Source organism: Scyliorhinus torazame, chromosome 18 (assembly GCF_047496885.1).
Source record: "Scyliorhinus torazame isolate Kashiwa2021f chromosome 18, sScyTor2.1, whole genome shotgun sequence".
NCBI classification, from domain to species: Eukaryota; Metazoa; Chordata; class Chondrichthyes; order Carcharhiniformes; family Scyliorhinidae; genus Scyliorhinus; species Scyliorhinus torazame.
Window position 1 is genome coordinate 120,785,979 of NC_092724.1, and position 27,589 is coordinate 120,813,567.

Below are 27,589 nucleotides of genomic sequence, written 5' to 3' on the forward strand. Positions count from 1 at the left end.
CATTTCTTTGTTCTTTGAGTTGCGGGCATTTCCTCCTAGCTGTCAGAATTCAGCGTGGAAGACGGCATCCACTTGTGGGGGACCTGTGTGATTGTCCCGGAAAAAGGATAGGAGCTGATACTAAGAGACTTGCACAATGGGCATCCAGGTGTGACCAAAATGAAAATGTTGGCCCGGAGTTATGTCTGGTGGCCTGGCCTCGACACCGACATTGAGAATGTGGCCCAAAACTGCTCCATTTGCCAGGAGCATCAGAAGCTTCTGCCGGCCGCGCCCCTCCATCACTGGGAAAGGCCAGGGCGGCCTTGGGCGCGCTTGCATGCGGATTTCGCCGGCCCCTTTCAAGGATCCATGTTCCTTCTATTAATCGACCCCCAGTCTAAATGGCTAGAGATGCATAAGATGCAGGGGACAACGTCCTGTGCAACAATTGAGAAGATGCGTTTGTCTTTTAGTACGCATGGCCTCCCCGAGGTGCTGGTCACGGATTACGGCACCCCATTCACAAGTGAGGAGTTTACGAGGATCATGAAGATGAACGGCATACGCCATATCCGCACTGCCCCTTACCACCCAGCTTCAAATGGGTTGGCGGAGCGTGCGGTGCAGACATTCAAAAGAGGCCTAAAGAAGCAGTGTTCCGGGTCAATGGACAAGAGACTGGCTCGCTTTTTGTTTTCGTATAGGACCATCCCCCATGCGGTGACTGGGGTAGCTCCCGCAGAACTCCTAATGGGCTGTAGACTTCGCACCCGCCTTAGCATGGTTTTTCCGGACGTTACCGCAAAAGTACGCCGCACACAAGAACGGCAGGGACTTGGTTTTTCTCGGCATCGGCCGATTCGGCAGTTTGCGCCCGGTGACCCAGTGTTCATTCAAAATTTTGCTGGTGGTGCCCAGTGGGTCCCTGGCATAATCTTTCGCCAAACGGGCCCTATATCTTACCAGGTGCAAGCCCAGGGTCGTCTCCAGCGCAAACATGTAGACCATATTCGGTCCAGAAGACTATCCCTTCCAAAGATTCCCTGCCCCCGGAGCTCATTTCTACAGCCACAGAGACCAGACACAATGGAAAGTAGTCCTCACAATCTTCCTCTGGTGCCTCACTCAAAGCCTGCACAGGTTGTTACAGAACCGCGCGGAGATAGAGACGCCGAGATGACAGAGGCAGCAGACTCTGACTCCGAGATGGAGACACAGGACGCATCAGAGGGGGAATCCTCGGGTCCACGGGCCGTGGATGTACAACCGTTTTGCCGTTCATCACGGAAGCGCCGGTCTCCGTCTCGCTACACGCCGCCCGATCCAGCGCCTCGTGCAAATGGCGTCCGGCCTGTGGCAAAACGAGTCCGACGCCCTCCTTCGCCAGGGTCTTCGGTGGATTCCTTGGACTTGGGCAGTCTCCCTGTATAAATAAAGCTGGCCAGTTTGGAACCAGCAGGAAGGAGTGAGCAGCAAGCAAAGTTGTTGTTGTTGTTGTTGTTGTTGTTGTTGTTGTTGTTGCTGCTGCTGCTGCTGCTGCGTGTATATATGTTTTTGTAAATAAATGTTATTTCTTTGTATCCTTAAAACTCATGCTGGATTCTTCGTGGCCCTCACAAAAGATATTAAAGCGTATGAGGTGCATGCGGAAGAATGGGAATAGACTGGGTTATTGAAGGGCATGAGCAGACAAATGGGATAACGGGTGGGTTATTAAAGAGAATGGAATGGGAGATGTGTCATTCTGTGGTAACTGCAGCTTGGAGTTGTTCAGGTTGCTATTCTGCTCCAGTGCAGTAGGTGGTGGTGCAGGGAGTGACTGGATTTATTTGCTCGTTGACTGGCCCCTCTCTGTACTGCAGTCTCTTCAGCTGCAGTTACACGGTGAAGGAGTGTGAGAGAGAGTCACGGATTTTTGTGAAGTATGGGGGAGAGAAGGGGCAGAGTGTGATTGTAGTTAATGGGACAGGCATGCTCTCCCCTGCTCCAGCCTCTGAGGCGCCTTGTGTCTCCAGCACTGGCCAGAGGGTCAGGCCAGACCTCGGGCTGGGGGCCAGCCGGGGAGCAGGCACCTGGTCAGAGATACTTGGACGAGGCCACTTTACATCAAGCTGCATTGTACGTTCATGTGAGTAATGAAAGGGACTGCAGGACCATGACTACACTTGGCTGAGTGGTGAACAGTTATCTAGCCTAATCCCATTTTCCTGTTCTTGGTCTGTTGCTTTGTGGGTTACAGCAGTTCAAGAGCATGTCCATGTTATGAAAATGAAAAATGAAATGAAAATCGCTTATTGTCACAAGTAGGCTTCAAATGAAGTTACTGTGAAAAGCCCCTAGTCGCCACATTCCGGCGCCTGTTCGGGGAGGCTGGTACGGGAATGGAACCCACATTGCTGGCGTTCTGCATCATAAACCAGCTGTCTAGTGCACTGAGCTAAACCAGCCCCAGGGCTTCTGTCTTCATCTATCTGTACTCACCAGCAAGTGACACCGGGTGTAATCAGCACTGTAATCATTGGCGACAATCATTGTCACTCTGGCTTTGACCAGTTAGCTGTAGCCAGGACCCAGGACATATAACACATAGAACATACAGTGCAGATAGAGGCCATTTGGCCCATCGAGTCTGCACCAACCCACTTAAGCCCTCACTTCCACCTTATCCCTGTAACCCAATAACCCCTCCTAACCTTTTTGGTCACTAAGGGCAATTTATCATGGCCAATCCACCTAACCTGCACGTCTTTGGACTTTGGGAGGAAACCGGAGCACCCGGAGGAAACCCACGCAGACACGGGGAGAACGTGCAGACTCCGCGGGGAATCGAACCTGGGACCCTGGCACTGTGAAGCCACAGTGCTATCCACTTGTGCTACCGTGCTGCCCAGATAGGACCTATTTGGTCTGTGTGAATCAGGCACCACACATGTTACGGCATTTACTCAATGAGCTGTTGGGGGACACCAGCCCTTTGCATGGCTGAATAAGGAGTGGGAGGATGAGCTCTGCCCATCCCCTTTGATGGGAGTAGCCTGTTCCACAGACACAGATGGAGGGAAGTGATTTCATATCTAACTTACGTTTTGCCTTCCAGTGGCCGTACTGTGAGAGGAGGTGTACATACTGCAATTTTAACAAGTACATCTCCACCAATGTCAATCATGATGCCATGAGGGATGGCCTGGTTCGAGAGACTGAAACACTGCTCGGTTACAGCCAAGTGAAAGAGTAAGTTGTACTTGGGGGCAGGACTAGTGGGTCATAGGGTGAGATAAGGGACAGGCCCACACAACTAGGCTGAAAGAGTGATGGAGAGGCTTTGAGAATACAGGAAGCACAGATTAGGTGCAAGACCATGAATATGGAACATTGGCTCAGGTGGTTGCACTCTCACCTCCGAGTCAGGAGATTAAGTTAACGCCGGGCATTGCTGCACTTTTCACTGTCCTATCAAACACTGCCCAGCCAGGTAAAGGACAGGGTTACATACAGAGTCAAGCTCCCTCTACAATGTCCCCATCAAACACTCACAGGACAGGTATGGCATGGGGCTAGATACAGATTAGAGCTTCCTTTACAATATGTTGATATCTTATTCGATATCAGACCATTTATGATTCTTTCAATATTGGGATTTGTCCTCCCACCTGGTGACATACTACTGTCTGTTGTATAAGGCTTATTATTAGCATGAATCCATAATTTTCTCTTGATTTTCTGCACACGCTCATCCTCACTGTCCCCTCCGCCATCGCAAATCACAGTCCAGTGATGGGAGCACCCACTCACTCGGTTGCTCTGAATAGTTTGTCAGCATTCACTACTGGAATCCTTGACGACTGCCTGGGCCTCACTGCGGGGGATCAGGATTGAATCATGAAAGACTGAGAAGGATATTCAAAACAAATCAGCTAGTTGGGGCACAGTACAATGTCTTTAAAGACTGTAACCTTGTTCCCCTGATGCGGTGCTGTTGTGCTCACTGTGATTTACTTTCAGGATCACTTCAGTGTTCATCGGTGGGGGGACGCCAAGCCTGGCCCGACCATCCACCATTGCCAGCATTTTGGAGACCGTTGCCAGGGTAACCCACGTCCCTCACAACATGGAGGTCAGCATGGAGGCCAATCCCACATCAGCTGCAGCTTCCAGGTTGGCTGAGTTCAAGGCAGCTGGGGTAACACGACTGTCCCTTGGGGTCCAGGTAAGGTTAATTTCTGTGTCAGAACATTGGTAGAAGACAGGGACTTTTCTCTCACTCGGTCCTGAAGGTATGAGGACTCTTGTGTGTCTTAAGGTTGCCAGCAGCCCTCCCCTCACAGCTGAATAAAGAGTAGATTGAGGCCCACTGTTTGCAGTTCCTGTGCCATGTGGGAACATGGGATGCTTCACTGGTGTAACTGTTGCTCTCTTTATTTGGTTGTAAATATGGCGGTCAATATGGTCGCCTTCCTTAATCCTAATTATGTTTGCTTTAGAGCCGGCAGATATCTTTCGATACCGCCACAAGGTTCAAACCCAAATACTGATCAAAGAGCCGATACCAGTTAGTTAGTTCAAAGTCAATACTATTTATTTACACACACACTAATATCTACTCATGCACAAAGTACTACAAACTAAACTATCTCTAACGCTAACGCCTTTACTTAGCTTCGGGTGCCCACTCAGTCAGAGGAACAATGGCCGTTGTTCGGATCTGAGGCTGCTGGGGTCGAAGTGGTACAGGGGAGCAGCTAAGGTAATCCGTCTGGTAGCGAGCGTTGACCTTGGACTTACTTGCTTCTAGTGTAGCTGGTGGAAGGGTCTCTCGCTTTGAGAGCCGATTCCAAGAGAGCGATTCTCCCGCGGGGCCTTCTTCTTACACCCGAAGGGGTTTCGCGCGCTTTTGGGCGGGCCTTGAACTTGGCCCCAATTAATTGGGCCGTATCTTGGTCACTCGTATTGATCTTGACCAATAAAGGGGTGGGTGCCCTGATGGCTGGGCGGGTCCTATGTGGCCGTTGGCCTTGCTTTGTTTATGCTTTCAGTTTGGGGAACTGGCACCATGAGGTCTGGAGCTAGATCGGTTGCTTGAGTGTCTTTCCTTTGTTCCCGGAGATGGGCCATCAATATGCTAATAGACCTACAGTTTCAGTCTTGTCTGGGAGCTGCCGTTCCAATACACGTACAGGCTCTGTGCCTGCCTGCTTTCTTAGCATTGTCCATAGTTCCCTACAGTCTTTGCAAACATCCATTTTGTATTGTGGAAGTGGCCATCCCAGATGGCTATATAACCACGTATGTGCCTCTGATTCAGGGTTTCTGAGCTTGTGGAGCAACTGGTGTCGTTGCAGGGCATACGGGAGGCCATGATGTTTCTGGAATGCAGGTTGTAGGAGGTGATCACTCTACAGGATTCAGCAGAATAGTAAGTGAGGGACAATCTGGCGGTGCAGGAATCCTAGAGACATATAGTACAGAAGAGGCCCATCGTGTCTGCATCGACAAAAGTACGCTCATCCCACTTTCCGGCACTTGGTCTTGAATGTTATTACATTTCAAATGCTCATCCACGTACCCTTTAAAGGTTCTGAGGTTTCCTGCCTCTACTAACCTTCCAGACAGTGCATTCCAGACCCCACCACCCTCTGTGTGAAAAGAGTTTTCCACAAATCCCCTTTAAACTGCTTACCCCCTCACCTTAAAATGATGCCCCTCATTATTGACCCTTCCATTAAGGGGAACAGCTGCTTCCTATCCGCCCTGTCCATATCCCTCAAATCTTATACACCTCAATCGGGTCCCCCGTCTGCCTTCTCTGCTCTAAAGAAAACAACCCAAGCCTACTCACTCTCGCCTCATAGCTCAAATGCTCTGCCCAGGCAACATCCTGGTGAATCTTCTCTGCACCCTCTCCAGTGCAATCACATCCTATAGCGAGGCAACCAGGACTTCACACAGTACTCCAGCTGTTTGCTAACCAAAGTTTTATACAGCTCCAACATAATCTCTCTGCTCTATGTCACGACTGATAAAGGAAAGTGTAAAGTATGACTTCTTAACTACCCTATTAACCTATCCTGCTGCCTTCACATATCTGTGCATAAGCACCCTAAGAGCTCTCTTGTTTCTCTGAGCTTCCTAGTGTCCTGCCACTCATTGAGTACTCCCTTGTCTTGTTACTCCTTCCAAAGTGCATCATTTCACACCTTTTAGGGTTCAATTCCATCTGCCACTGATCTGCCCATCTGTCCAGCCCGTAAGTATCTTCCTGCAACCCAAGACCTTCATCCTCACTATTAACCACCCAGCCAATCTTCGTGTCCTTGAGGGTGAAGCATTTTAAATTAACTTTCAGTGCTGATTGCAGGTGGAGGTGATGAAATCTTGGGGGAGTACAGTCTAGAACATGTCATAATATACACCAGTATATCATGGTGCAGACACACACTGATGGACACACAATGGGACTAATCAACATACACAACACCGCAGCCAATCACCAGTGAGAGCACACGCACTATAAAGACAGGGGGCATCAGAGTTCCCGCTCATTCGAGTAGCAGCTAGCTAGGAGCACAGAGCTCACAGCCTGTAACACAGACATTCACCATGTGCTGAGTGCATTAACTGGTTAGGACAAAAGGTCTTTAGTTAAAGCTAGTATCGTATTTACCCACAGTTCAAGTATGTTTAAATAGTTAACCTTTTAATAAAATAGTGTTGCACTACTTCAAGTGTTGGTGACCTGTATGTGATCCAGAACACCCAACACATCATGATACCAGGAATGGTTGCATACCAGCACTTCTTAGATCTACCTGCAAGTGACCTGCCTCTTCCTCCAGCATTCCGTCATCCTACAACATCAGCCCGCCGCCGTTCCGCATCGCCGGTAGCCTCTGGGCCAACTGGAAGATTTTCAAACAGCGCTTCCAGCTCTTCATAGAAGCCACGGACAGAGAGGGCGCCTCGGACACCAGAAAGATTGCTCTTCTCTCCACGGCTGGGAACCATGCCATCCATATTTTCAACTCACTCACCTTTGCAGATGACGAAGACAAGACGAAGTTCAAGACAGTTCTCCTCAAATTTGACACTCACTGCAGCGTAGAGATGAATGAAAGTTTCGAGCGCTACGTGTTCCAGCAGCGTTTGCAAGGTAAGGACGAACCTTTCCAATCCTTTCTAACGCACCTCCGCATCCTTGCTCAATCTTGCAGCTACGGGCCCACCTCCGACTCCGCGATATGCGACCAGATCGTTTTCGGTGTTCCCCCTACGTCAGCAGCTCCTCAAAGTAAAGCAACTCACCCTAGCGACCGCCATCGAGACATGAAAATGCTACCAGTCGGTACTCCCATATACAAGCGGCTGAAACGGCGCAGCAAGGTCCCAACGAGGCGGAACAGGTCCAAGTGATTGAGCACCTCCAGGGCCTCCGCCTGGATGAGGGCGGCCATTTTGAGCGCTTTTCGCGGACTCCCGCGCTTGTACGCACGAAACAAGGGGACGGTGACTTGGAGGAACGTAATGCGCAGGCGCGCACCACGCATGACCGCACCGCACCGCGCATGCGCGGTGGCGCAGCGAACGTGCTGACGTCACGACGTGCGGCAACTGTGGCTCCGCCCATTTAAAGCGGCAATGCCCCGCAAAATCTCAACAATGCCTATGATGTGGAAGACGTGACCACTATGCTGCCTGCTGTCGAGCAGCTCAGCCTTCCAATTCATATCGCTTCAGCCAACCTTGCAGGAATGTTCGGGCAATTCAACTCACGGTCGCCGAGTCCGATTTCGGCCTCCTGCACAGCAATGACACCGAGGACCCGAAGGCGCCTTTTCGAGTTGGTGTCGTAACGAAAAACAGGCTGGCCCCGAAGCAAAGACACCAGCCGCTGTTGGTATACAGCATCGATCCAGGCGATGAGTGTTGTGCCACCCTGACGGTCAACCGGTCCCAAATACGATTCCGCCTGGACACTGGTGCCTCCGCCAATCTCATGCGTGGTCTACTTTCCAAAGCCTTCATGCCAAACCAACCATTCTTCCATTGGCCTGCCAGCTATTGGACTACAATGGCAACATCATTCCTGCTACCGGCTCATGCCAACTCGAAGTGACACACAAGTCATGAAAAGCCATCCTTTCGCGATCATGGGCTCCTCGAAGGACTCTCTGCTTGGCGCACAGGCGTGCAAATTGCTAAACCTCGTTCAAAGAGTTCACTCTCTCTCTTGTGATGACGTGTCTGCCTTCCAGGATGCTGACTTCAGGGCACCATCATCGACCAGCACCGCAACGTCTTCGAAGGCATGTGCACGCTCCCATATACTCACAAGATCCTACTCAAACAGAACGCCACGCCTGTGGTGCATGCACCTCGCAGAGTCACAGCACCCCTCAAGGACTGCCTCAAGCAGCAGCTGCAGGACCTCCAAGACCAAGGAGTGATCTCCAGAGTTACAGAACCAACCGACTGGGTCAGTTCATGGTGTGTGTAAAAAAAAAAGCCTTCCGGCGAACTCAGAATCTACATTGATCTAAAGGATCTGAATCGCAACATAATGAGGGAGCATTACCCAATCCCCAAGCGCGAAGAGATTACATGTGAGATGGCACGGGCCAAGCTCTTCACCAAACTTGACGCCTCGAAAGGATTCTGGCAAATTCAACTCGACAGATCCAGCAGGAAACTGTGTACATTTAACACCCCCTTTGGCAGATATTGTTACAACAGGATGCCCTTTGGGATCATATCGGCGTCAGAAGTGTTCCACAGGATCATGGAACAAATGATGGAAGGCATTGAAGGTGTTCGCGTCTATGTCGACGACATAATCATTTGGTCCACCACCCCGCAGGAGCATATCATTTGCCTCCAGCGCGTGTTCAAACGCATACGGGAGCAGGGCCGACGCCTCAACAGAGCCAAATGTTCCTTCGGCCAGACGGAACTCAAGTTCCTAGGGGACCACATCTCCCAGTTGGGTGTGCGGCCGGATGCAGACAAGGTGGCTGCCATCACAGCCATGATACAGCCAGAGGACAAGAAGGCGGTCTTCCGATTTCTGGGCATGGTCAACTTCCTAGGGAAGTTCATCCCTAACCTCGCCTCTCATACCACAGCTCTCAGGAACCTGGTCAGGAAGACGACAGACTTCAATGGCTTCCTGCCCACGAGCGCGAATGGACAGAACTTAAAACCAAACTTACCACGGCCCCGGTATTGGCCTTTTTTGATCCAGCGAAAGAGACAAAAATTTCGACCGATGCCACCAATCTGGCATTGGGGCAGTGCTCCTGCAACGCGATGAGGCCTCATCATGGGCCCACGTTGCATATGCATCACGTGCCGTGACCCCCACGGAACAGCGCTACGTGCAGATAGAAAAGGAGTGCCTGGGCCTTTTGACCGGTGTCGTCAAGTTTCATGATTACGTGTATGGCCTTCCCCAATACACCGTCGAGACCGACCATCGCCCGCTGGTCAATATAATACAAAAAGACTTGAACGACATGACGCCTCACCTCCAGCGCATTCTGCTCAAACTCCGGTTTTACGACTTCCAGCTCGTATGCACCCCGGGCAAAGACCTGATCATAGCCGACGCTCTGTCCAAGGCAGTCAACACCACATGTGACCCAGCAGGATTCGTCTGCCAGGTTGACGCCCATGTGGCCTTCATGGCCTCCAATCTACCGGCCACGGATGAACGCCTCGTCCAAATTCGCCGCGAGACTGCGACTGACCCCCTGCTACAGCGTGTCATGCGCCATCTAACAGACGGGTGGCTCAAGGGCCAATGCCTGCAGTTCTACAACATCAGAGATGATCTGGCGGTAGTCGATGGTGTCCTCCTGAAGCTGGACCGCATTGTCATCCCGCACAGCCTGTGCCTGCTTGTCTTGGAACAGCTACACGAGGGCCATCTTGGCGTGGAGAAGTGCCGCCGACGGGCCCGAGAGGCTGTGTACTGGCCCGGCATCAATGACGACATCGCCAACACAGTGGTCAACTGCCCCACCTGTCAGCGGTTCCAGCCGGCCCAACCACGAGAGACCCTACAGCCCCGTGAGTTGGTCACGTCCCCTTGGTCCAAGGTCGGCATCGACCTGTTCCACGCTCTGGGCAGTGACTATGTTCTGATTGTATTTTTCAAACTACCCGGAGGTGGTACGTTTACACGACATCACATCGTCTGCAGTCATCCGTGCCTGTAAGGACACCTTTGCTTGTCATGGCACCCCACTCACTGTGATGTCGGACAATGGCCCCTGCTTCGCAAGCCAGGAATGGTCCAGCTTTGTCAGGAGGTACAACTTTGTGCATGTGACATCCAGTCCCCGTACCCCCAATCCAATGGCAAAGAGGAGACGGGCGTCCACATAGTCAAACGGCTCCTCTGCAAGGCTGCCGATGCGGGATCCGACTTCTACCTCGCCCTGCTGGCCTATCGCTCGTCCCCACTGTCCGCTGGCCTGTCGCCAGCCCAGCTGCTCATGGGTCGCACCCTGAGGACGACGGTGCCGTCCATTCACGTCCCAGACCTCGACCACGTTCCGGTCCTTCAACGAATGCAACTGTCTCCTGCACAGCACAAGGCGGCTCATGACTCCCGTGCAGCTGATCTCCCTGCTCTGGCTCCAGATGACAACCTCCGCATCCATCTTCCGGATGGTGGCTGGTCTGCAACTGCTGTGGTTCTTCGGCAGGTGGCCCCCCTCTCGTTCCTGGTTCGTCTACCGGATGGTTCCATTCTGCGCCGTAATCGACGTGCCCTTCGTCTCGTTCCGTGCTCGCTACGTGATCCTCTGCCAGTGCCACGCCCTCCTGTTGTCCCTGACCTGGACTATGCGGAGATTCCGGTTACTCTGCATCATCCTCACTCTGACGCAGTCCAGCCCGCTCCTCAGCTGGTGGCTCCTGACCCACCCTTGAGGCGGTCAACCAGAATTCGTCGCCCACCTCAGAGACTTAATTTGTGAACTTTGTGCACTAATGGACTCTCTGGTCTGTTCTGTTCTTCCGTTTAATCGTTCAAGTGGTTTGTATATAATGTTCATCTCGTTATTTGTGTGACACACTTTTTTCTGCACCAGGCACCTTCCCATGTAAATATCTTAGTTTTATGTACATAGTCCTGTAAATATTTTGCACACACGTAGTCAGGAACATTCACCACACACTATTTATTGTCACGCAGGCACATTTTTTAATATAAAAGTGGGGATGTCATAATATACACCCGTATATCATGGTGCAGACACACTGATGGACACACAGTGGGACCAATCAACATACACAACACCGCAGCCAATCACCAGTGAGAGCACACGCACTATAAAGACAGGGGGCATCAAGAGTTCCTGCTCATTCGAGTAGCAGCCTGCTAGGAGCACAGAGCTCACCGCCTGCAACACAGACATTCACCATGTGCTGAGTGCATCGACTGGTTAGGACAAGGCACAGGTCTTTAGTTAAAGCTGGTATCGTATTTACCCCAGTTCAAGTATGTTTAAATAGTTAACCTTTTAATAAAATAGTGTTGCACTACTTCAAGTGTTGGTGACCTGTATGTGATCCAGAACACCCAACACATCAGAACATAGCCACAGTTGTGTGGGGCAAATGACTGCCCAATGACATCCAGCAAAGGAGAGGAAAGGGGATTTTTATAGTCAGGGGGATTAGACAGGTTTTCTGAAACCTTTTCAGAATGGCACACTGTAACTAGGAAGTGCTACAGATATCACTGCTGTTTCCTCAACTATCTACAATCTGTATCAATGAGTTAGATGAATGAATGTATGGTAGCTAAATTTGTCAAAAGATACCAAAATAAGCTGGAAAGTAAGTTGTCAAGAGGAGGTAGAGAATCTACAAAGGAATATAGATAGGTTAAGTGAGTGGGAAAACTTTGGCAGATGCAGTACAATGTGGGAAAATGTGAACTTTTCCACTTTGACAGGAAGAATAGAAAAGCAGCAATATTATCTAAATGGGGAGAGATTGCAGAGCTCTTGCGGTGCAGAGGAATCTGGGTGTCCTGGTAGATGAATCACAAAATGTTAGTATGCAGGTCCAGCAAGTGATTAGGTAGGCAAATGGAATGTTGGTGTTTACTGCAGCTGTACAGGGCCTTGGCGAGACCACATATGGAATCCTGTGTACAGTTTGGGTCTCCTTTCCTGAAAAAATGTATCGCATTGGAAACATTTCTGAGAAGGTTCATTCCCGGGATGAAGCAGTTATCTTATGAAGAAAGGTTGAACGGGTCGGGTCTATATCCATTGGAGTTGAGAAGAATGAGAAGTGATCTTACTGGAACATAAGATCCCGAGGGGACTGGATTATGTGGGTACTGGGAGGATGTTTCCTCTTGTGGGGGAGACTAGATCCAGCGGAACACAGTCTAAGATTAAAGGTCTTCCTTTTAAGACTGAGATGAGGAGACATCGTTTCCCTCAGAGGTTCATTAGTTTGTGGAATTCTCTTCTCCAGCGTACAGTATAGGCTGGATTCTTGAATATATCTAAGGCTGAGTTTGATTTTTGATGGACAAGAGTGTCAAGCATCATGGGGAGGCAGACAGGAAAATGGAGTTGAGGCCACAATCCGAAATGATCATATCGACTGGCAGAGCTTGGCTGAAAGGGCCGAATGACTTTCTCCTGCTTCTCTGTCCTATGATGTACATCCCACATGGTGTGTTACCTTGAAAGTGAGAGAGTGAAGGACTTCACTTAGAGGGTGCGGAAATTGTCATCTATACGGGAAGCGATGAAACAAGAAGGGAAATGCTTACGGTCCTGCAGTCAAAGTTTCAGGAGCTCGGGAGGAAATTAAAAAGCAGGACCTCAAAGAAATGGATTACCCCAGTGCTGAGTATGGGAATAGAAGGATAAAACAGGCTTAACACTTGGCTGGGGGGAATGGTGCAGGTGGGAACGTTTCAGATTTGGGGGCATTGGGAGCGGTTCTGGGACTGGAAGGACCTGTTCAAAGGGGACAGGTGGCACCTCCACATGACTGGCACAAATGTCTTTGCAGGAAGTGTTGTGGAGCGAGCACAAGCAGAGAAGAAATGAGGTGCACGGCGGAATAACACCAAATTAGGAGGGATCAGACTGAGGGCTGCATTGTAGAATGTGGAGTACTAGGAGCATGGCCAGCAAGGTGGATGAGCTGCATTAAGTCACCACATGGATTATGGTAATGTGGCCCAAATCTTATGGGGGGAGGTCTCCAACTTAACTTTCATCACTGATGTGCATTTGGACCCTGAGACGTTCCACAATAATTTATAGGAAGATTAAACATCCGATTGCTGGTCTTATCCTGCACAGATTGCGCTGTGATTCTAATGACAGAGGGAGGAGAGGGCCAGAACCAAGAACACATTCAGTGTTTGTGCTGTACTCGCCATCGTTTTTATGCCGATTGACTGAGAATGTTTCATAACAGGTATAAAACTTTAAGTAAATCAGCCTCATAGCTCCAGGGACTCTGATTCAATTCCAGCCTCGGTCTGTGAGGAGTTTGCACTTTCTCCCCGTGTCTGCGTGGGTTTCCTCCAGGTGCTCCGGTTTTCTCCCACACTCCAAAGATGTGCAGGTTAAGTGGATGGCCATGCTAAATTGCCCTCTTTGTCCAGGAGATTGGGTGGGGTTACTGGGTTATGGGCATAGGGTGGTGGCGAGAGCTTAAATAGGGTGCTCTTTCCAAGGGCTGGGCAGACCCGATGGGCTGAATGGCCTCCTGTACTGTAAATTCTATGATTCTGAGTGTCAAAGCACATGAGTACCCCGAGCAATATCCCCCCCCCCCCTCCAGTCCATCCCGAGGCAATTCTGAATGCCCCCCACCCCCGCACCCACAATCGGTGTTCATCGTGCACCTACCCCTCACTTTTTAAATTCTACCACCCATGTAGGTAGTAGGATCCAGGTCATTGCAGCTCACTACATAATGTTCTTTTTCACATTTCTCTTTAAATCTGCGTCCCCTGGTCCTTGTACCATCAGCTAATAGGGACGGTTTTTCCTTCACTACCTATCTGAACCTGACATAATTGTGTGCATCCCTATCAGATCTCTCCCCGATCTCCTTTGCTCCAAGGAAAACAAATCCAGTTTCTCCATCCAAAGATAGATTAGCAGCTAATATACAAGGGAAGCCAAACATCTTTTATAAAAACGCACGTAATAAAAGGATAGTCAAAGAAAGAGTGGGACCAATTAAGGATAAAAAGGATATTTCCGTATGGAGGTAGAGGGCTGGGCTGAGGCACTCGAGTTCTTGGGCAGCATTCTCCTCTCCAGAGAGGATTGATGCAACGTCAAGGAGGAGGATGCAGTCGTAACGCTGGACAGGGTAAAAATAAAGAGAGAGTATTTAAAAGGTTGACAGTCCTCAAAGCAGAGCTCACTCAGTCCGGAGTAAGATGTATTCTTGGGTTACTGAAGCAATAAAGTGTGGAATTATAAGGCTCTGGCTACAATCTACCAATCCTCCTTTCATATGGGGGTGGTGCTAGAGGACTGGCAATTGCAAATGTTCAAAAAAGGAGGGAGGGATACATTTAATAGGCCAGTCAGCCGCCCAGCGGCGGTGGAGAAACTTTTAAAGACCGTAATCTAGGATAAAAATAATTGCTTTTAGAAAAGTGTCAGCTGATAAATGAAAGTCAGCATCGATTTGTAAAGGTAAAAATCACATTGACATCTTGATCAAGTAACAGAGAGGATTAATGAGGGTGCTGTGGTTGATCTTATTTATAGGGATTTTCAAAAGTACTATGTAATAGATGTGTTATCAAAATTAAGGCTCATCAAATTAAAGGGACAATAGCAGCAGCATGAATATAAAATTGATTAAGAGATGAGAAATGGAGAGTAGTGATGTATAATTATTTGTTGGACTGGAGGAAAGTATGCAGTGATGTTCCCCAGGGACTGTTCTTTGAGATATTTATGAATGACCTGGATTTGGGTATACAGAGCATAAATTCAAAGTATAAATAATGAAATAGTAACAGACTTCAGGAGGGCAGAGACAGCGGGCAAAATACATACGTGTTGGTTGCAATTTAATGCAGAGAAATGTGAATTGATACATTTTGGTGGATACAAAAACAAAGGGTACAATTCTAAAAGAGGTACAGGAGCAGAGACACCACAGGGTAAATGTAGACAAATCTTTAAACATGATGGGAATGTTGAGAAGGCTGTTCATATTGTTATGGGCCAGGGTTTAGAGAACCCCCAGAAAATACAACACTAAGTAATCCTTAATAACTTCCCAAACAACATCCAGAAGACAAAAGAAACACCTTTTAACAGAAGCACATCAGGTTTACTTCTCTACTGAAAACATTTATAATTCTGAATTCACCAAATGATCAAGAGAGAGTCTTTTCATGGCAGAGAGAACAACAGTACACCTGCTTTGTCTGGCTTCAGCTCCAACACTGAAAACGAAACCAAAAAGACACAGACACACCCAAGCTTTTCTCAAAGTGAAACTCAAAAGCAGAGCCAGAGCTCAGCTCCACCCACACTCTGACATCACTGCAGTAACATGAGCAGCCAAACATTTCTTAAAGCGACATTCTCATGACAATATATATTTTTTAAAAGCAATTTTAAGATGGGATCGTTGGCCTCCTCATTATTGGAGGCACAGATTACAAGTACAAGGAAGTTATGCAAAACCTTTTGCACATCTTTGGGTATGGCTGAAATGTTGTCTTATATTCTGGGCGCTCCACTTTCGTAAAGATGCCAAGGCTTTGCAGGGGATGCAGAAGAGATTTATTAGAATGGTTTCAGAGTCAAGGGAATTCAGTTACATGGCGTGGCTATAAATGCTGGGGTTGTTCTCCTTTAGGGCCAAGAAGGTTAAGAGGAGATAGAGATGTTCAAAATCATTAATGGTTTGATAGAGTAAATAAAGAGAAACTGTTCCTTGTGGCAGAGGGGTTGGTAACCAGAGGACGCAGGTTTAAGATGAGTGAGCCTCAAACCTGGAGAGAGCAAAAGTAAATATAAAAAATTACTCTGCCCTGACTGTCCGTGGGAGAATTCCCTGATGTATAGCAGTTCGGGATGTGATCAGGCGAGTGACATGGGAACTCAGTGTGACATTGACAGCAAGTGTACATGCATGACTGCCATTCATTACTGTAACACTTTTGGAAATGAGGATTCTTTATGAATCTCTTCCTCTGCTCCGCCCCAGCCTGATTTTGGGAGAGTTATCTGTACGGCCTCAGTGTGGTCACATTCCAATGAGGGAGGCGATGGGTCCGTGCTCATCAGGTTATGCATGCACTCACACAGGACCCTTTAATGCAGCAGGTGGTCTCCGGTTGCATTTGAAGCTAGGCCCTGCCTGTGAAGATGATTGTGTAACTCCATACCCAGCTCCATAGACAACCTGTCTAATTGTGCATACTGTGCTCCTATTTAACTCTAGGCTTTATGTGACCGTGACCTGAGGATTCTGGGAAGAGACCACACAGCCCGAGAAGCCCTTTGGAGCCTGGAAGAGGCCAGGAGATTCTTTCCCGGTCAGACATCGGTTGATCTCATATTTGGGCGCCCAGGCCAGAACGTGGAATCATGGGAGGGTGAGCTGGAGCAGTTGATAGCACTGTGTGACCATCACGTATCACTGTACCAGCTGACGCTGGAGAGGGGGACAGCTCTTTACAAGCAGGTCCAGGAGAAGGCTCTGAGCGTGCCTGAGCAAGAGACAATGGCACGGATGTACCAAGCAGCGAGGAGCGTTCTGGGGAAGGCAGGATTCCTTCAATATGAAGTGTCAAACTTTGCTAAAAATGTAAGTGATGACAGGTGTTAATGGAATCTGGGTGGAGCAGTGTGCGTGTCCCTCCCTCTTCACCTATGGGAGCTGCGTTAATATCCAGGATGCAATAGTCCATCTGAATTGTTAAAAACCCATCCGGTTCACTAATGTCGTTTCGGGAAGGAAATCAGTCGTTCTTACCTGGTTTGGTCTACCTGTGACTCCAGACCCACAGCAGTGTGGTTGGCAATGAGCTACCCTCTGCAAGTGGCCTTAAACACAAACGGAAAATGCTGGAAAACCCCATCAGGTCTGGCAGCATCTGTAGAGAGAGAAATGGAGTGCGCAAAGTCTGCACTCCGTTCAATTAGGCCTGCGCAACAAATGCGACACCCACATCCCGTGGAACGATCAAGGAAACAAATGAACATACTTGCCTGTTGATATGTGGCGTTCCAAAGTAAATATTTGAGTGTGTTCCCTTCGGGCTTTTGATCTGCTCTGTGACACAGCTGGCTGTGGCTGATGCGTCTGGACGTGGTGTCCTTTCAGTGAGCTATTGGCTCCTGCTCAAACTGCAGCTGTCCCTTGTGTCGTTGTGCTGCTGATCTGTGGTCTGTTTATTTCCTAGGGAGCTGTGTGTATGCATAACCTGGGTTATTGGAGAGGAAGACAGTATCTTGGTGTGGGTCCAGGTCAGTTATTCAATACTATTTCAATGCACATTCCTACACGTCACATGTGGGATCTGTGGTGCATACAAGGATCACGTGGTGAACAGTGTTGGACTATGTGGTGCACATCTGTCCTTCCCCCTCCCAGCACCGGGCTTCAGCTCCAGCACGGGCTGCAGGAACGATTCCCCCCTGGCAGCTGGAAGACCCACAAGCGGACATGATTTGAACAGTGTCTGGACGGGCACGGACTCCCAGCACAAACCGAGCCTACGTCAGCACCCTGGTCGAGAAATTGCGTCTTGTCGCACTACTATTTCGGGTGCTATGTGACCCACGTTTCCCAAATGACAGGCAGGACAGCACAGGCACATTCCCGGTTGGAAGCCATCCTTCGACTCTTTGCCCTGCTTCAGCTCACCAGTGAGCTACATCAGAAACCAGCTGCAGGGACCGCTGGCAACAAACAAGAATTACTCCCTTTAAGTGTGATGCAGGAGGAGCATGACTGCTTTAGCTGACCTTGCATTCAAGGGCCACTTCATTTTGCTGGCCCATTCACCCTCTACCCCATCCACCTAATCCTTGTTATTCACTACCTGCATCTACTCCTGCTTCCAACCGTTTAGTAGGATGGGGCAGTGCCTGGTGGATGCTATATCTCCCAATGAGCCTGGGCTTGATGAACCGTGTGCTGCAGGAGGGTAAGACCTGCCGTATGGGCCACCAGCAAGGATAGAATCCCGAATAGGAATCATAGAAGCATAGAATTTACAGTGCAGAAGGAAACCACTGCAGAGGGTAGGCCCATCGAGTCTGCACATTACCTAAGCCCAGACCTCCACTGTAACCCAGTAACCCCACCTAACCTTTGGACACTAAGGGGCAATTTAGCATGACCAATCCTATTAACCTTAAGTCTTTGGACTGTGGGAGGAAACCAGAGCACCCGGACGAAACCCACGCAGACACGGAGAGAAAGTGAAAACTTCACACAGACAGTCACCCGAGGCCGGAATTGAACCCGGGTCCCTGGAGCTGTGAGGCAGCAGTGCTAACCACTGTGCCATTGTGCCGCCCCACGTAACATGGAGTTCAGCATTTAAAAGTGTTTCAAAATTATTGCCTAGTTTCAGATTCTTTTACTATCACATGAAGCTTCCCTATATTTATTTTCAATCTGTTGTTTTTTGACCTCGAGACTTGAGCAAACAATTTAGGTGCACATTCCCAAGGCAGTACTGAGTACGGCACTGTTTTTCAGAGGAAACATTAACCTGATGCCTCTGCCCCCTCACGTCATTTTTAGAAGAGCCAGGGGAATTATTTCTAATATACTAGGCCAAAATGATTTCAATAAACAATAGCTAAAACGGATATAATAAAAGCAAAGTACTGCGGACGCTAGAAATCTGAAATAAAAACAGAAAATGCTGGAAAAACTCAGCAGGTCAGGCAGCATCTGTGGAGAGAGGAACAGAGTTAACATTTTGAGTCCAATCTGACACTTCAGAGCTAAAAGCTGATTATCTGGTGACAATCCCATTTATTTTTTATTCATTCTTGGTATGGGAAGGCCAGCATTTAGTGCCCATCCCTAATTTCCCTTCATAAGATGATAGTGAGCTGCAGTCCATTTAGTGTAGATACACCCACGGTCTTGTTTGGTAGAGAATTCCAGGATTTTGTGTGAAACATCAAATGACTGAAGGAACAAGTCAGGATGGTGTGTGATGCGAAGGGGAAATTGCAGGTGGTGGTGTTACTATACATCTGCTGCCCTTGTCCTTCAGGTGGTAGAGGCTATGAGTTTGGAAGGTGCTATTGAAGGAGTTTTGGTGAGTTGCTGCGGTGCTTCTTGTTGATGGTACACACTGTGCATCAGTGGTGAAGGGGGCGAATGTTTGAGTTGGTGGATGGTGCTGATCGTGCGGACTGTTTGTTCTGGGTGGTGTCAGGCTTCTTGACTGTTGTTAGAACTACACACTTCCAGGTGAATGAGAATATTTGATCACACTTGTGTCTTGCAGATACTGGACTGGCGGTGGCTTTGGGGAGTCAGGAGGTCACATACTAATTGCTGAATTCCCACACACTGACCTGCCTTTTTAGCCACTGTATCTATAGGCTAGTCCGGTCCAGTTTCTGGTTAATTGTAACCCCAGGGAGGTTGATAGTGGGGGATTCAGCAATGGTAATGACATTGAATGTCAAGGATAGATAGCTAGAGTCATAAAGTCATAGAGTTTTACAGCACAGAAAGTGGTCCATAGTGTTTGTGCCAGCCATCAAACACATTCTACTCTAATCCCATTTTCCAGCACTTGATCCAGAGCTGTGTATGCTATGCCGTTTCAAGTGCTCATCTAAATGCTTCTTAAATGTTGAGGGTTCCCACCTCTACCACCATTTCAGGCAGCGAGTTCCAGATTCCAACACCCTCTGGGTGAACTGGGTGAAAAGGTTGTTCCTCAAATCCCTTCTAAATCTCCTTCAGATTCCTTCTAAAACTCCTTCTTCTACCTTAAATCTTTGCTCCCTGGATATTGACCCTCTACGAAGGGGAAAAGTTTCTTTTTATCTACCCTATCTATATCTCTCATAATTTTTTACAGCTCAATGAGGTCCCCCCTCAGCTTTCTCTGCCCTTAAGGAAAGCAACCCCAGCCCATCCAGCCCCTCTTCATCGCTGCAGACAACATCCTGCTGAATCTTCTCTGCACCCTTCCTAGTGCAATCACATCCCCCTATAGTGGGGTGACCAGAATTGCTTACAATACTCTAGCTGTGGCCATGCAAGCGTTTTATACTGCTCCATCATAACCTCCCTGCTCTTATACTCTCTGCCCCGGTAAATAAATGCAACCATCCATATGCCGTTCTTAGATTCTGACTTGTTGGAGCTGATCATTGCCTGGTAAATGTATGGCTCAAATGTTACTTGCCACTAATTAGCCCGAACCTGAATGTTGTCCATGTCTTTCTCCATGTGGACACATCCAGACATAGGAACAGCTTCTTCCCCACAGCTACTAGACTCCTCAACGACGCTCCTCCGGACTGATCTGCCACCTGTAAGAACACTCACTATTCACGACGCCCTATGCTGCTCTCCAATACTATTTGTTGATGTACCACTTGTTAATGTATTCTGTCCATGTTTTGTCTACCATGTACGTACTGTGTACGTTTCCTTGACAGCAGAAAAGTATTTTACACTGTACTTCGGTACATGTGACAATAAATATCAATCAATCAATTAATCAACTCTTTCAGTATCTGAGGAGTTGTGAATGTTGCTGAACAACAGCGAACATCCCCAATTCAGACGTTATGATGGAAGGAAAGTCACTGATGAAGCAGCTGGAGATGGTTGGGCCTAGGAAACTAGATGATTGACCTCCAACAACCACGACAATTTCCATTTGTTCTAGATATGACTGCAAGCAGCATAGAGTTTTCTCATGGCACTCTGTCCAATGCTGCTTTGATATTGAGGGTAATTTCTTGATGTTATCAGGTCACTTTGCCTCGGCTGTTTCCAGTGTATTCAACCATTTGTATTTAGCCATTTTGTGACATCACATGGAGTGAATTTTATTGATGAACTCGGTTATCTGATACTGAGGATCTCAGGAGGAGGCTGCGATGGATTGTCTATTTGGCACTTCTGGCTGAAAGGTGGCTGTAAATGCTTCAGCCTTATCTCTTGTACTGAGTTGCTGGGCTCCCCTATCGTTGTGAAGGCTGCGTCCTTCAGTTAGTTATTTAATTTTCCCCCGCCATTTATGACTGGATGTGGAGAAGTGCAGAGCTTTGATCTGATATGTTGGTAGTGGGATTGCTTAGCTACATCTTTAGCATGCTGCAGCTGCTAATTAGCAAGCATGCAGTCCTCTACTGGGCGCTGGTTTCGCTCATTTGGCCGGATGGCTAGTGTGTAATGCTGAGCAAGACCAACAGCATGGGTTCAATTCCCGTACCAGCTGAGGTTATTCATGAAAGCCCCGCCTTTTCAACCTTGCCCATCGCCTGAGATGTGGTGATCCCCAGGATAAATCGCCACCAGTGTCAAGGTGGCACTTCATCCGAAAGACTGTATGGTGATCGTTCCTTCCAATACTTTCATGTAGGCAGGTGGTGAGGGTGAGGTCAAGTGGGTTGTTTGTGGGAGCTTGCTGTGCTCAACTCGGCTACTACGTTTCCTACATCACACCAGTGACTACAAGTCAAACTTTATTGTCTGTTCAGGAATTGCTTGTACATTGGTTGTTCACCAAAAATCACACACATGAAAAAGAAAAATTTACACCATCACAAAAATTTGACTGAAAGTAAACTGAAACGATAAGCAATGTAAAATCCCATATCACCGCGATGCCAGCACTATCTTGCATTTGTCCCAAACTCAGGAGGTCTCTGAGCTTGAACTTATAAATGTAGGCTTTGTCTATGTTATGCAATGTTTGTTGATCCATTTTGTGAACATCTGTTTTTCTGTCACGTTTATCTTTGTATTTCTCCTAAATGTCCCCTTAGGCTCAACCTGCTCTTCTCCTTGGCAGTATCTGACCTGGCATGCAACCGGCCATGGTGGCAGCGTTACGGCTGCAATCCACGTTGCCTCCCCAGTACCAGAGATGGAGCACAATCGGCCTCTCTCCCACTTCTGCCCCCTCTTTGGCTGAACGTTCACAAGGACATTCTGAGATTGTGAAAGGTCCTGTATCAATATCAGTTTGCTGTCTCTCCTAGGTGCTCACGGCAGGTTTGCTCCTCTGGGTGAGGGTGAAACACAGAGAGAAGCCAGGATACAGACCTTGGAACCTAGTGACTGGCTCAGGGAAGTGAGACGGTTTGGTCACGGAACCAGGAAGAGAGTGCAGCAGAGCGAGTTGGACATGTGAGTGTGTAAGCTTTAGATTGGACAGCAATAAACATGGGGAAATTGTAAATCAGCTCTTTAAAACATATGTTTGCACTTCAGTGGGGGCTGAATATGTGTTTCCAATCCTAATCAAAGTGAAGATTCCACAAGCTCCTTCCAAGATGATTTATGATAAATGTAATGAATACGGCTAATGTCCTGGGGAAACGCTTTCAAATCTCGCCATGGCAGCTGGTAGAATTTAAATTCAATGAATACATCTCTTTAGTACTTTGAGTACTGTGAGCAGTTCTGGTCAGTCTTTTATAAAAAGAATGTAGACCCACTGGAGAGGATTCAGAGATTTACAAGGATGTTATCAACAATGTTGGGTATTTGTATGAGGCATGGAATGTTGGATCTTTTTCTCTCAAATAAGACCATTGTGCATAGCTCTATCAAATCTCTCGACCTCCTCTTCATCCAAGGAGAACAGTCCCAGCTTCTTCAATCTATCTATACCTGGAGCTCCTCATCACTGGACCCATTCTCATGAATCTTTTCCGCACCCTCTATTGTCTTCACATGGTTCCTAAAGTGTGGAGCCCAGTAATGGATTTAATACCCAGTTGAGGCGGAACCAGTGTTTTACACAAGTTTATCATACTCTGTGCCCCTATTTAAAAATCCTTGAATACTGTATTAACCGCACTGTTAACCCGCTCTGAGGTTTCAAGTGTCTACTTGTATGCTGACACCCAAGGTACCTCCTATTCTACCATGACCTGGACAGCACCTTCTTCCCAGACAAAGACAGATGTAAAGTATGAATTTAGTATCTCAGCCCTTTGCCTCCATGAGGAGATGCCCTTTTTAGCTCTTAATCGGCCACGCTCCTTTTGTATCATCTGTTTATCTATACACCTACAGAAGATTTTTGGATTGCCTTTTGTGATCCTGACAGCATCTTCTCATACTCTCTCTTTGCTTCTCTTATTTTTTTTTTTTTTTCGATTTCCCTCTGACCCTTCCACATTGAACCTGATTCTCAATGGTGTTATTCACCTGACATCTGTCATATGTACCTTTCTCTTCTGTATTTTGCCATTGAAGGAGCTCTGGATTTGTTTGCCCTATCGTACCTCCTTCTGGGGATGTACCTTGACTGTACCTGAACTATCTGTTCTCTAAAGGCAACCCATTGCTCAGTATAGTTTTGCCTAAGATCCTTTGGCTCTAGCTCATCTAAGCCAGATCCATCCTCACCACAATGAAGCTGGCTCTCCTCTAATTTTTAAAATGTATTTGTCCATGGGTTGTGGGCCTCGCTGGCTGAACTAGCACTTGGTGCCAATCCTTAATTGTCTTTGAGAAGGTGGTGAGCTGCCGCCTTGAACCGCTGCAGCCCTGGTGGCACAGTTAGGAAGGGAGTTTGACCCAGCGACAGTGAAGGAACGGCAGTATTAGTCCAAGTTAGGATGGTGAGTGACTTGGAGGGGAAATTGCTGGTGGTAGTCCCAATGCATCCGCCGCCCTTGTCCTTTTAGGTAGATTAAATTCTGAATTTGGGAGGTGCTGCGGAAGAAGCCTTGGTGAGATGCAATAGTGCATTTTCCCATTGGGAGTTTTTCAAGGTCTCTTTGTTTCAGCAAAGCTCTGAATTTTGAACAGTTCCAGCTTGTTGAATATTCCTGAAAACAGTTTGCAACATTTCCTAGATGTGAATAACTGCTAACAACATTTGAAAGCAACTGCCTGTCACACAAACAACTGACGAAACCTACCCAGGAAGTGTTTAATTGCATGGTGGAGTGGGAGCTTTACTCTTGTTATGTATCAGAGAAAACATCCCTGCTGATGGAACGTCACATGACCTGTAGTGACGTCGGCAGAGAGTGTTTTGTGTAGGCTTCAGTTCTCCATCTTAGATTGTATGAGCAACATCTCCTAATAAAACCTATCATCGTGTTGTAAGAAATGCAAGTGTGTGGCACCTTTTCTCTTTGCGGCAAACTCGGAGATAGAACAAAAGAGAAAACTGGCGACGAGGATTCAGGCAAGAAAACAAAATTGCTGAAGCGAAAAGAAAACATCGACAAGAAAACAAGCACTGTACAGACCGATGATGAAAGAGTTTGGTGACGTCATACTGACTAACTACTAGCTTCACAAGAAGTATTTCCATTGGAAAATCCAATCCGCAATACTTCAGAACAGAGCCTTGGCAAAGACGAGCAGAAATTCTGTTTGAGGACTTCCCAATACGTGCAGAGACGGACACTGGAGTAACTCCCCAGGTCACCTATTGAAGTAAAAAAGGACACTTCAAAGATCTCGAGTATCCAGGTTCCAGAGCATCGAGTACAACCCAAAAGGAATAGATGACCACCTGAGAGACTGTCTTATTAAGTTGTAGATATGTAAATAAATCATGCATAAATGGGATTAATGTAAAAACATTAAGTAAGTTATTTTATGGTGGCACGGCAGCATGGTGGTTAGCACTGTTGCTTCACAGCTCCAGGGTCCTGGATTCGATTCCCGGCTTGAGTCACTGTCTGTGCGGAGTCTGCACGTTCTCCATGTGTCTGCGTGGGTTTCCTCCAGGTGCTCCAGTTTCCTCCCATAAGACCCGAAAGACGTGCTGTTAGGTAATTTGGACATTCTGAATTCTCCCTCCTTGTACCCCAACAGGTGCCAGAATATGGCAACTAGGGGCTTTTCACAGTAACTTCATTGCAGTGTTAATGTAAGCCTACTCGTGACAAGATTATTATTAAAAATAAGTGAAAGGGTGTTATGTATCAGAATACAACCATGGTGGTGAAACATCATGTGATCTGTAGTGATGTCAGCGGGGTGTTGTTTCAGTTCTCCATCTCAGATTGTATGAGCAACATTTCCTACCAAACCTTTCATCATGGTTGTAAAAAATCCTTGTGTGTGGCACCTCCATACCTTTTCATTTTGCGGCACTCCGAGATATATCAATTCTCTATCTAACCCGCGATATACCTGCCCGGAGTGTTTGATGACAGTGTAGAGGGAGCTTTACTCTGAATCTAAATCTATGCTGTACCCGGCCTGGGGTGTTTGATAGAGTCAGTGTAGAGCGAGCATTACTCTCTCCGAACCTATGCTGTATCTGTCCTGGGAGTGTTTGATGGGGACAGCGTAGAGGCAACCTTTTCTGTATCTAACCCTGTGCTGTACCTGTCCTGAGTGTGTTTGATGGGGGGGGGGGGGGGGGGGCAGTGTAGAGGGAGCTTTACTCTGTATCTAACCCTGTGCTGTATCTGTTCTGGGTGTGTTTGATGGGGGGGGGGGGGGGGGCTTTACTCTGTATCTAACCCTGGGCTGTACCTGCCTGAGTGTGGAGGGAGCTTTAATAAGGACACGGGGAGTCCACACCGAGTAAAATAAGGAAACAACGTTTTATTTACACAAACGATATGTACACTACCCGGTAGATTCCTACTGGGTACTGTCTGACTTTTTATACATTGATTAATTGAGATAGTGGGGGAGCTTGTAATCTGCAAGGAGCATGGGGAAGTCGAGCAGTCCCACCCTGTACGTTCCATGCAGGATATTACAAGAGCTTTACTCTGTATTTTATATGTGCTATAATTGACCAGAAAGTGATTGCTCACATATCTGCCTAAGGTGGAAACTGTTGAATTTCCAGTATGAATATCCTCATTAAATTGAACTGCGAGGGGGGATTATTTATGTTTTCTTATAGATTGGAGGAATTGCTGGTGATGGGACTCCGAATGAACGAGGGGCTCACACATCAGGTAATTGAAATGAGAAATCTTTAAATCTGTTTAATCCTGTTTGTTCCAGTTATGAGCAGACTGTGCAGCAGGAACACAGTCCTCAGCAACAATTCAGTTGGATAACTCACTGGGTTATGTCCCCTCGACCAGTTGAAGGTGACTGGATCAGTGACTGGATCAGAGATTAAGTGTGGTGGCAGTGATATTGATACCTTTATATGTGCTTGCATAGTTTGGCGTACTTGTGTGCACACCAAAGGTATCACAGCCGATTTCCCCTTTGCCCAATCATCGAATTTCGCACCCCAGAAGGGGGTCCACTTTTCTCTCCATGTTTCTGCGGGTTCTTTAAAAGAGATATCTAATTAGGCCCACTCCCTGCTCTTTCCCTACGGCACTACAATTTTTCATTTCAGGAATATATCCAATTCCCTTTTGAAAGTTACTGTTGAATCTGCTGCCATCATTCCTTCAGACAGTGACATATTTTTACCTCTGGTGGTACTTTTTAATAAAAATAAAATTAAAATTTAGAGTACGCAATTCTTTTTTTCTTCCAATTAACGGACAATTTAGCATGGTCAATCCAACCCCTTGCACATCTTTAGGTTATGGGGATGAGACCCACACAGACACTGGGAGAGCGTGCAAACTCCACACGGACAGTGACCCGGGGCCCGGATCGAATCCGGGTCCTTGATGCCGTGAGGCAGCAGTGCTAACCACTGCACCACCGTGCTGCCTCTGGTACTTCTGCGATTACTTTAAATTTGTCTTCTGGGTTCTGATGTTCCTGCTAATGGAAACAGTTTTGCCATAGCTACTCCATCAAACCCCTCATAATTTTGAAAGGCACTGTTAAATCCACCCCCCCCCCCCCCCCTCAACTGTCTCAGGAGAATAGTCCCAACTTTTCCATCTCTCCATGCTCCTCATCCCTGGAACTATTCTCCTCCCATCTTTCCTGCGCCCACTCGAAGCTTTCCCATCCTTTTCTATAGTGTAGTGCCCATAATTGGATACTGCTCCAGCTGAGGTCTAACCAGTTTTTTAAATAAAGGATTTGCTCTTTTTTTGTACAAATACCCTCCCATTTACACCAGGACATTGATGCACCATTTCAGATGTACACAGTCTGACCAATTAGTGCAAGTTTCCAGTCATTTATTTCTAAAATAAAGACCTGCATTTATACACACTGTCGGGATGTCCCAAGTGCTTTACAGTAATGGTGTAATGTTGAGGTGTAGTCATTGTTGTAATGCAAGAATCATGGCCGTGAATTTGCACACAGCAAAATTTCACATTTTGCAATGAGATTAAATGGCAAGAGAATCTGGTTCTAGTGATGTTGGTTGAAGGACCTATATTGGTCAGGATTTAACATCCTTCCATCTGTGAGAGGCGATGGGAATACAGCCTTGGTGAAGTCAGAGGAGATCATCCGTTGCACTTCCTTTAATGGCTGAACAAGCCAATTCGGG

At 47.6% G+C, this 27,589-nt stretch overlaps 1 protein-coding gene across 1 annotated transcript in view; it reads left to right on the forward strand.

Moving 5' to 3' along the window:
- Positions 1 to 1,831: 1,831 nt before the first annotated feature.
- rsad1 (radical S-adenosyl methionine domain containing 1) overlaps positions 1,832 to 27,589 on the forward strand; it is a 38,957-nt gene continuing 13,199 nt past the window's right edge. The window contains exons 1-7 of the mRNA XM_072483259.1: positions 1,832 to 2,110; positions 3,080 to 3,213; positions 3,985 to 4,189; positions 16,450 to 16,815; positions 17,414 to 17,477; positions 22,212 to 22,359; positions 26,069 to 26,123. Of these exons, the coding sequence (XP_072339360.1) occupies positions 1,943 to 2,110; positions 3,080 to 3,213; positions 3,985 to 4,189; positions 16,450 to 16,815; positions 17,414 to 17,477; positions 22,212 to 22,359; positions 26,069 to 26,123 (1,140 nt within the window). The 5' untranslated portion in view covers positions 1,832 to 1,942. The remainder of the gene's footprint in view (positions 2,111 to 3,079; positions 3,214 to 3,984; positions 4,190 to 16,449; positions 16,816 to 17,413; positions 17,478 to 22,211; positions 22,360 to 26,068; positions 26,124 to 27,589) is intronic.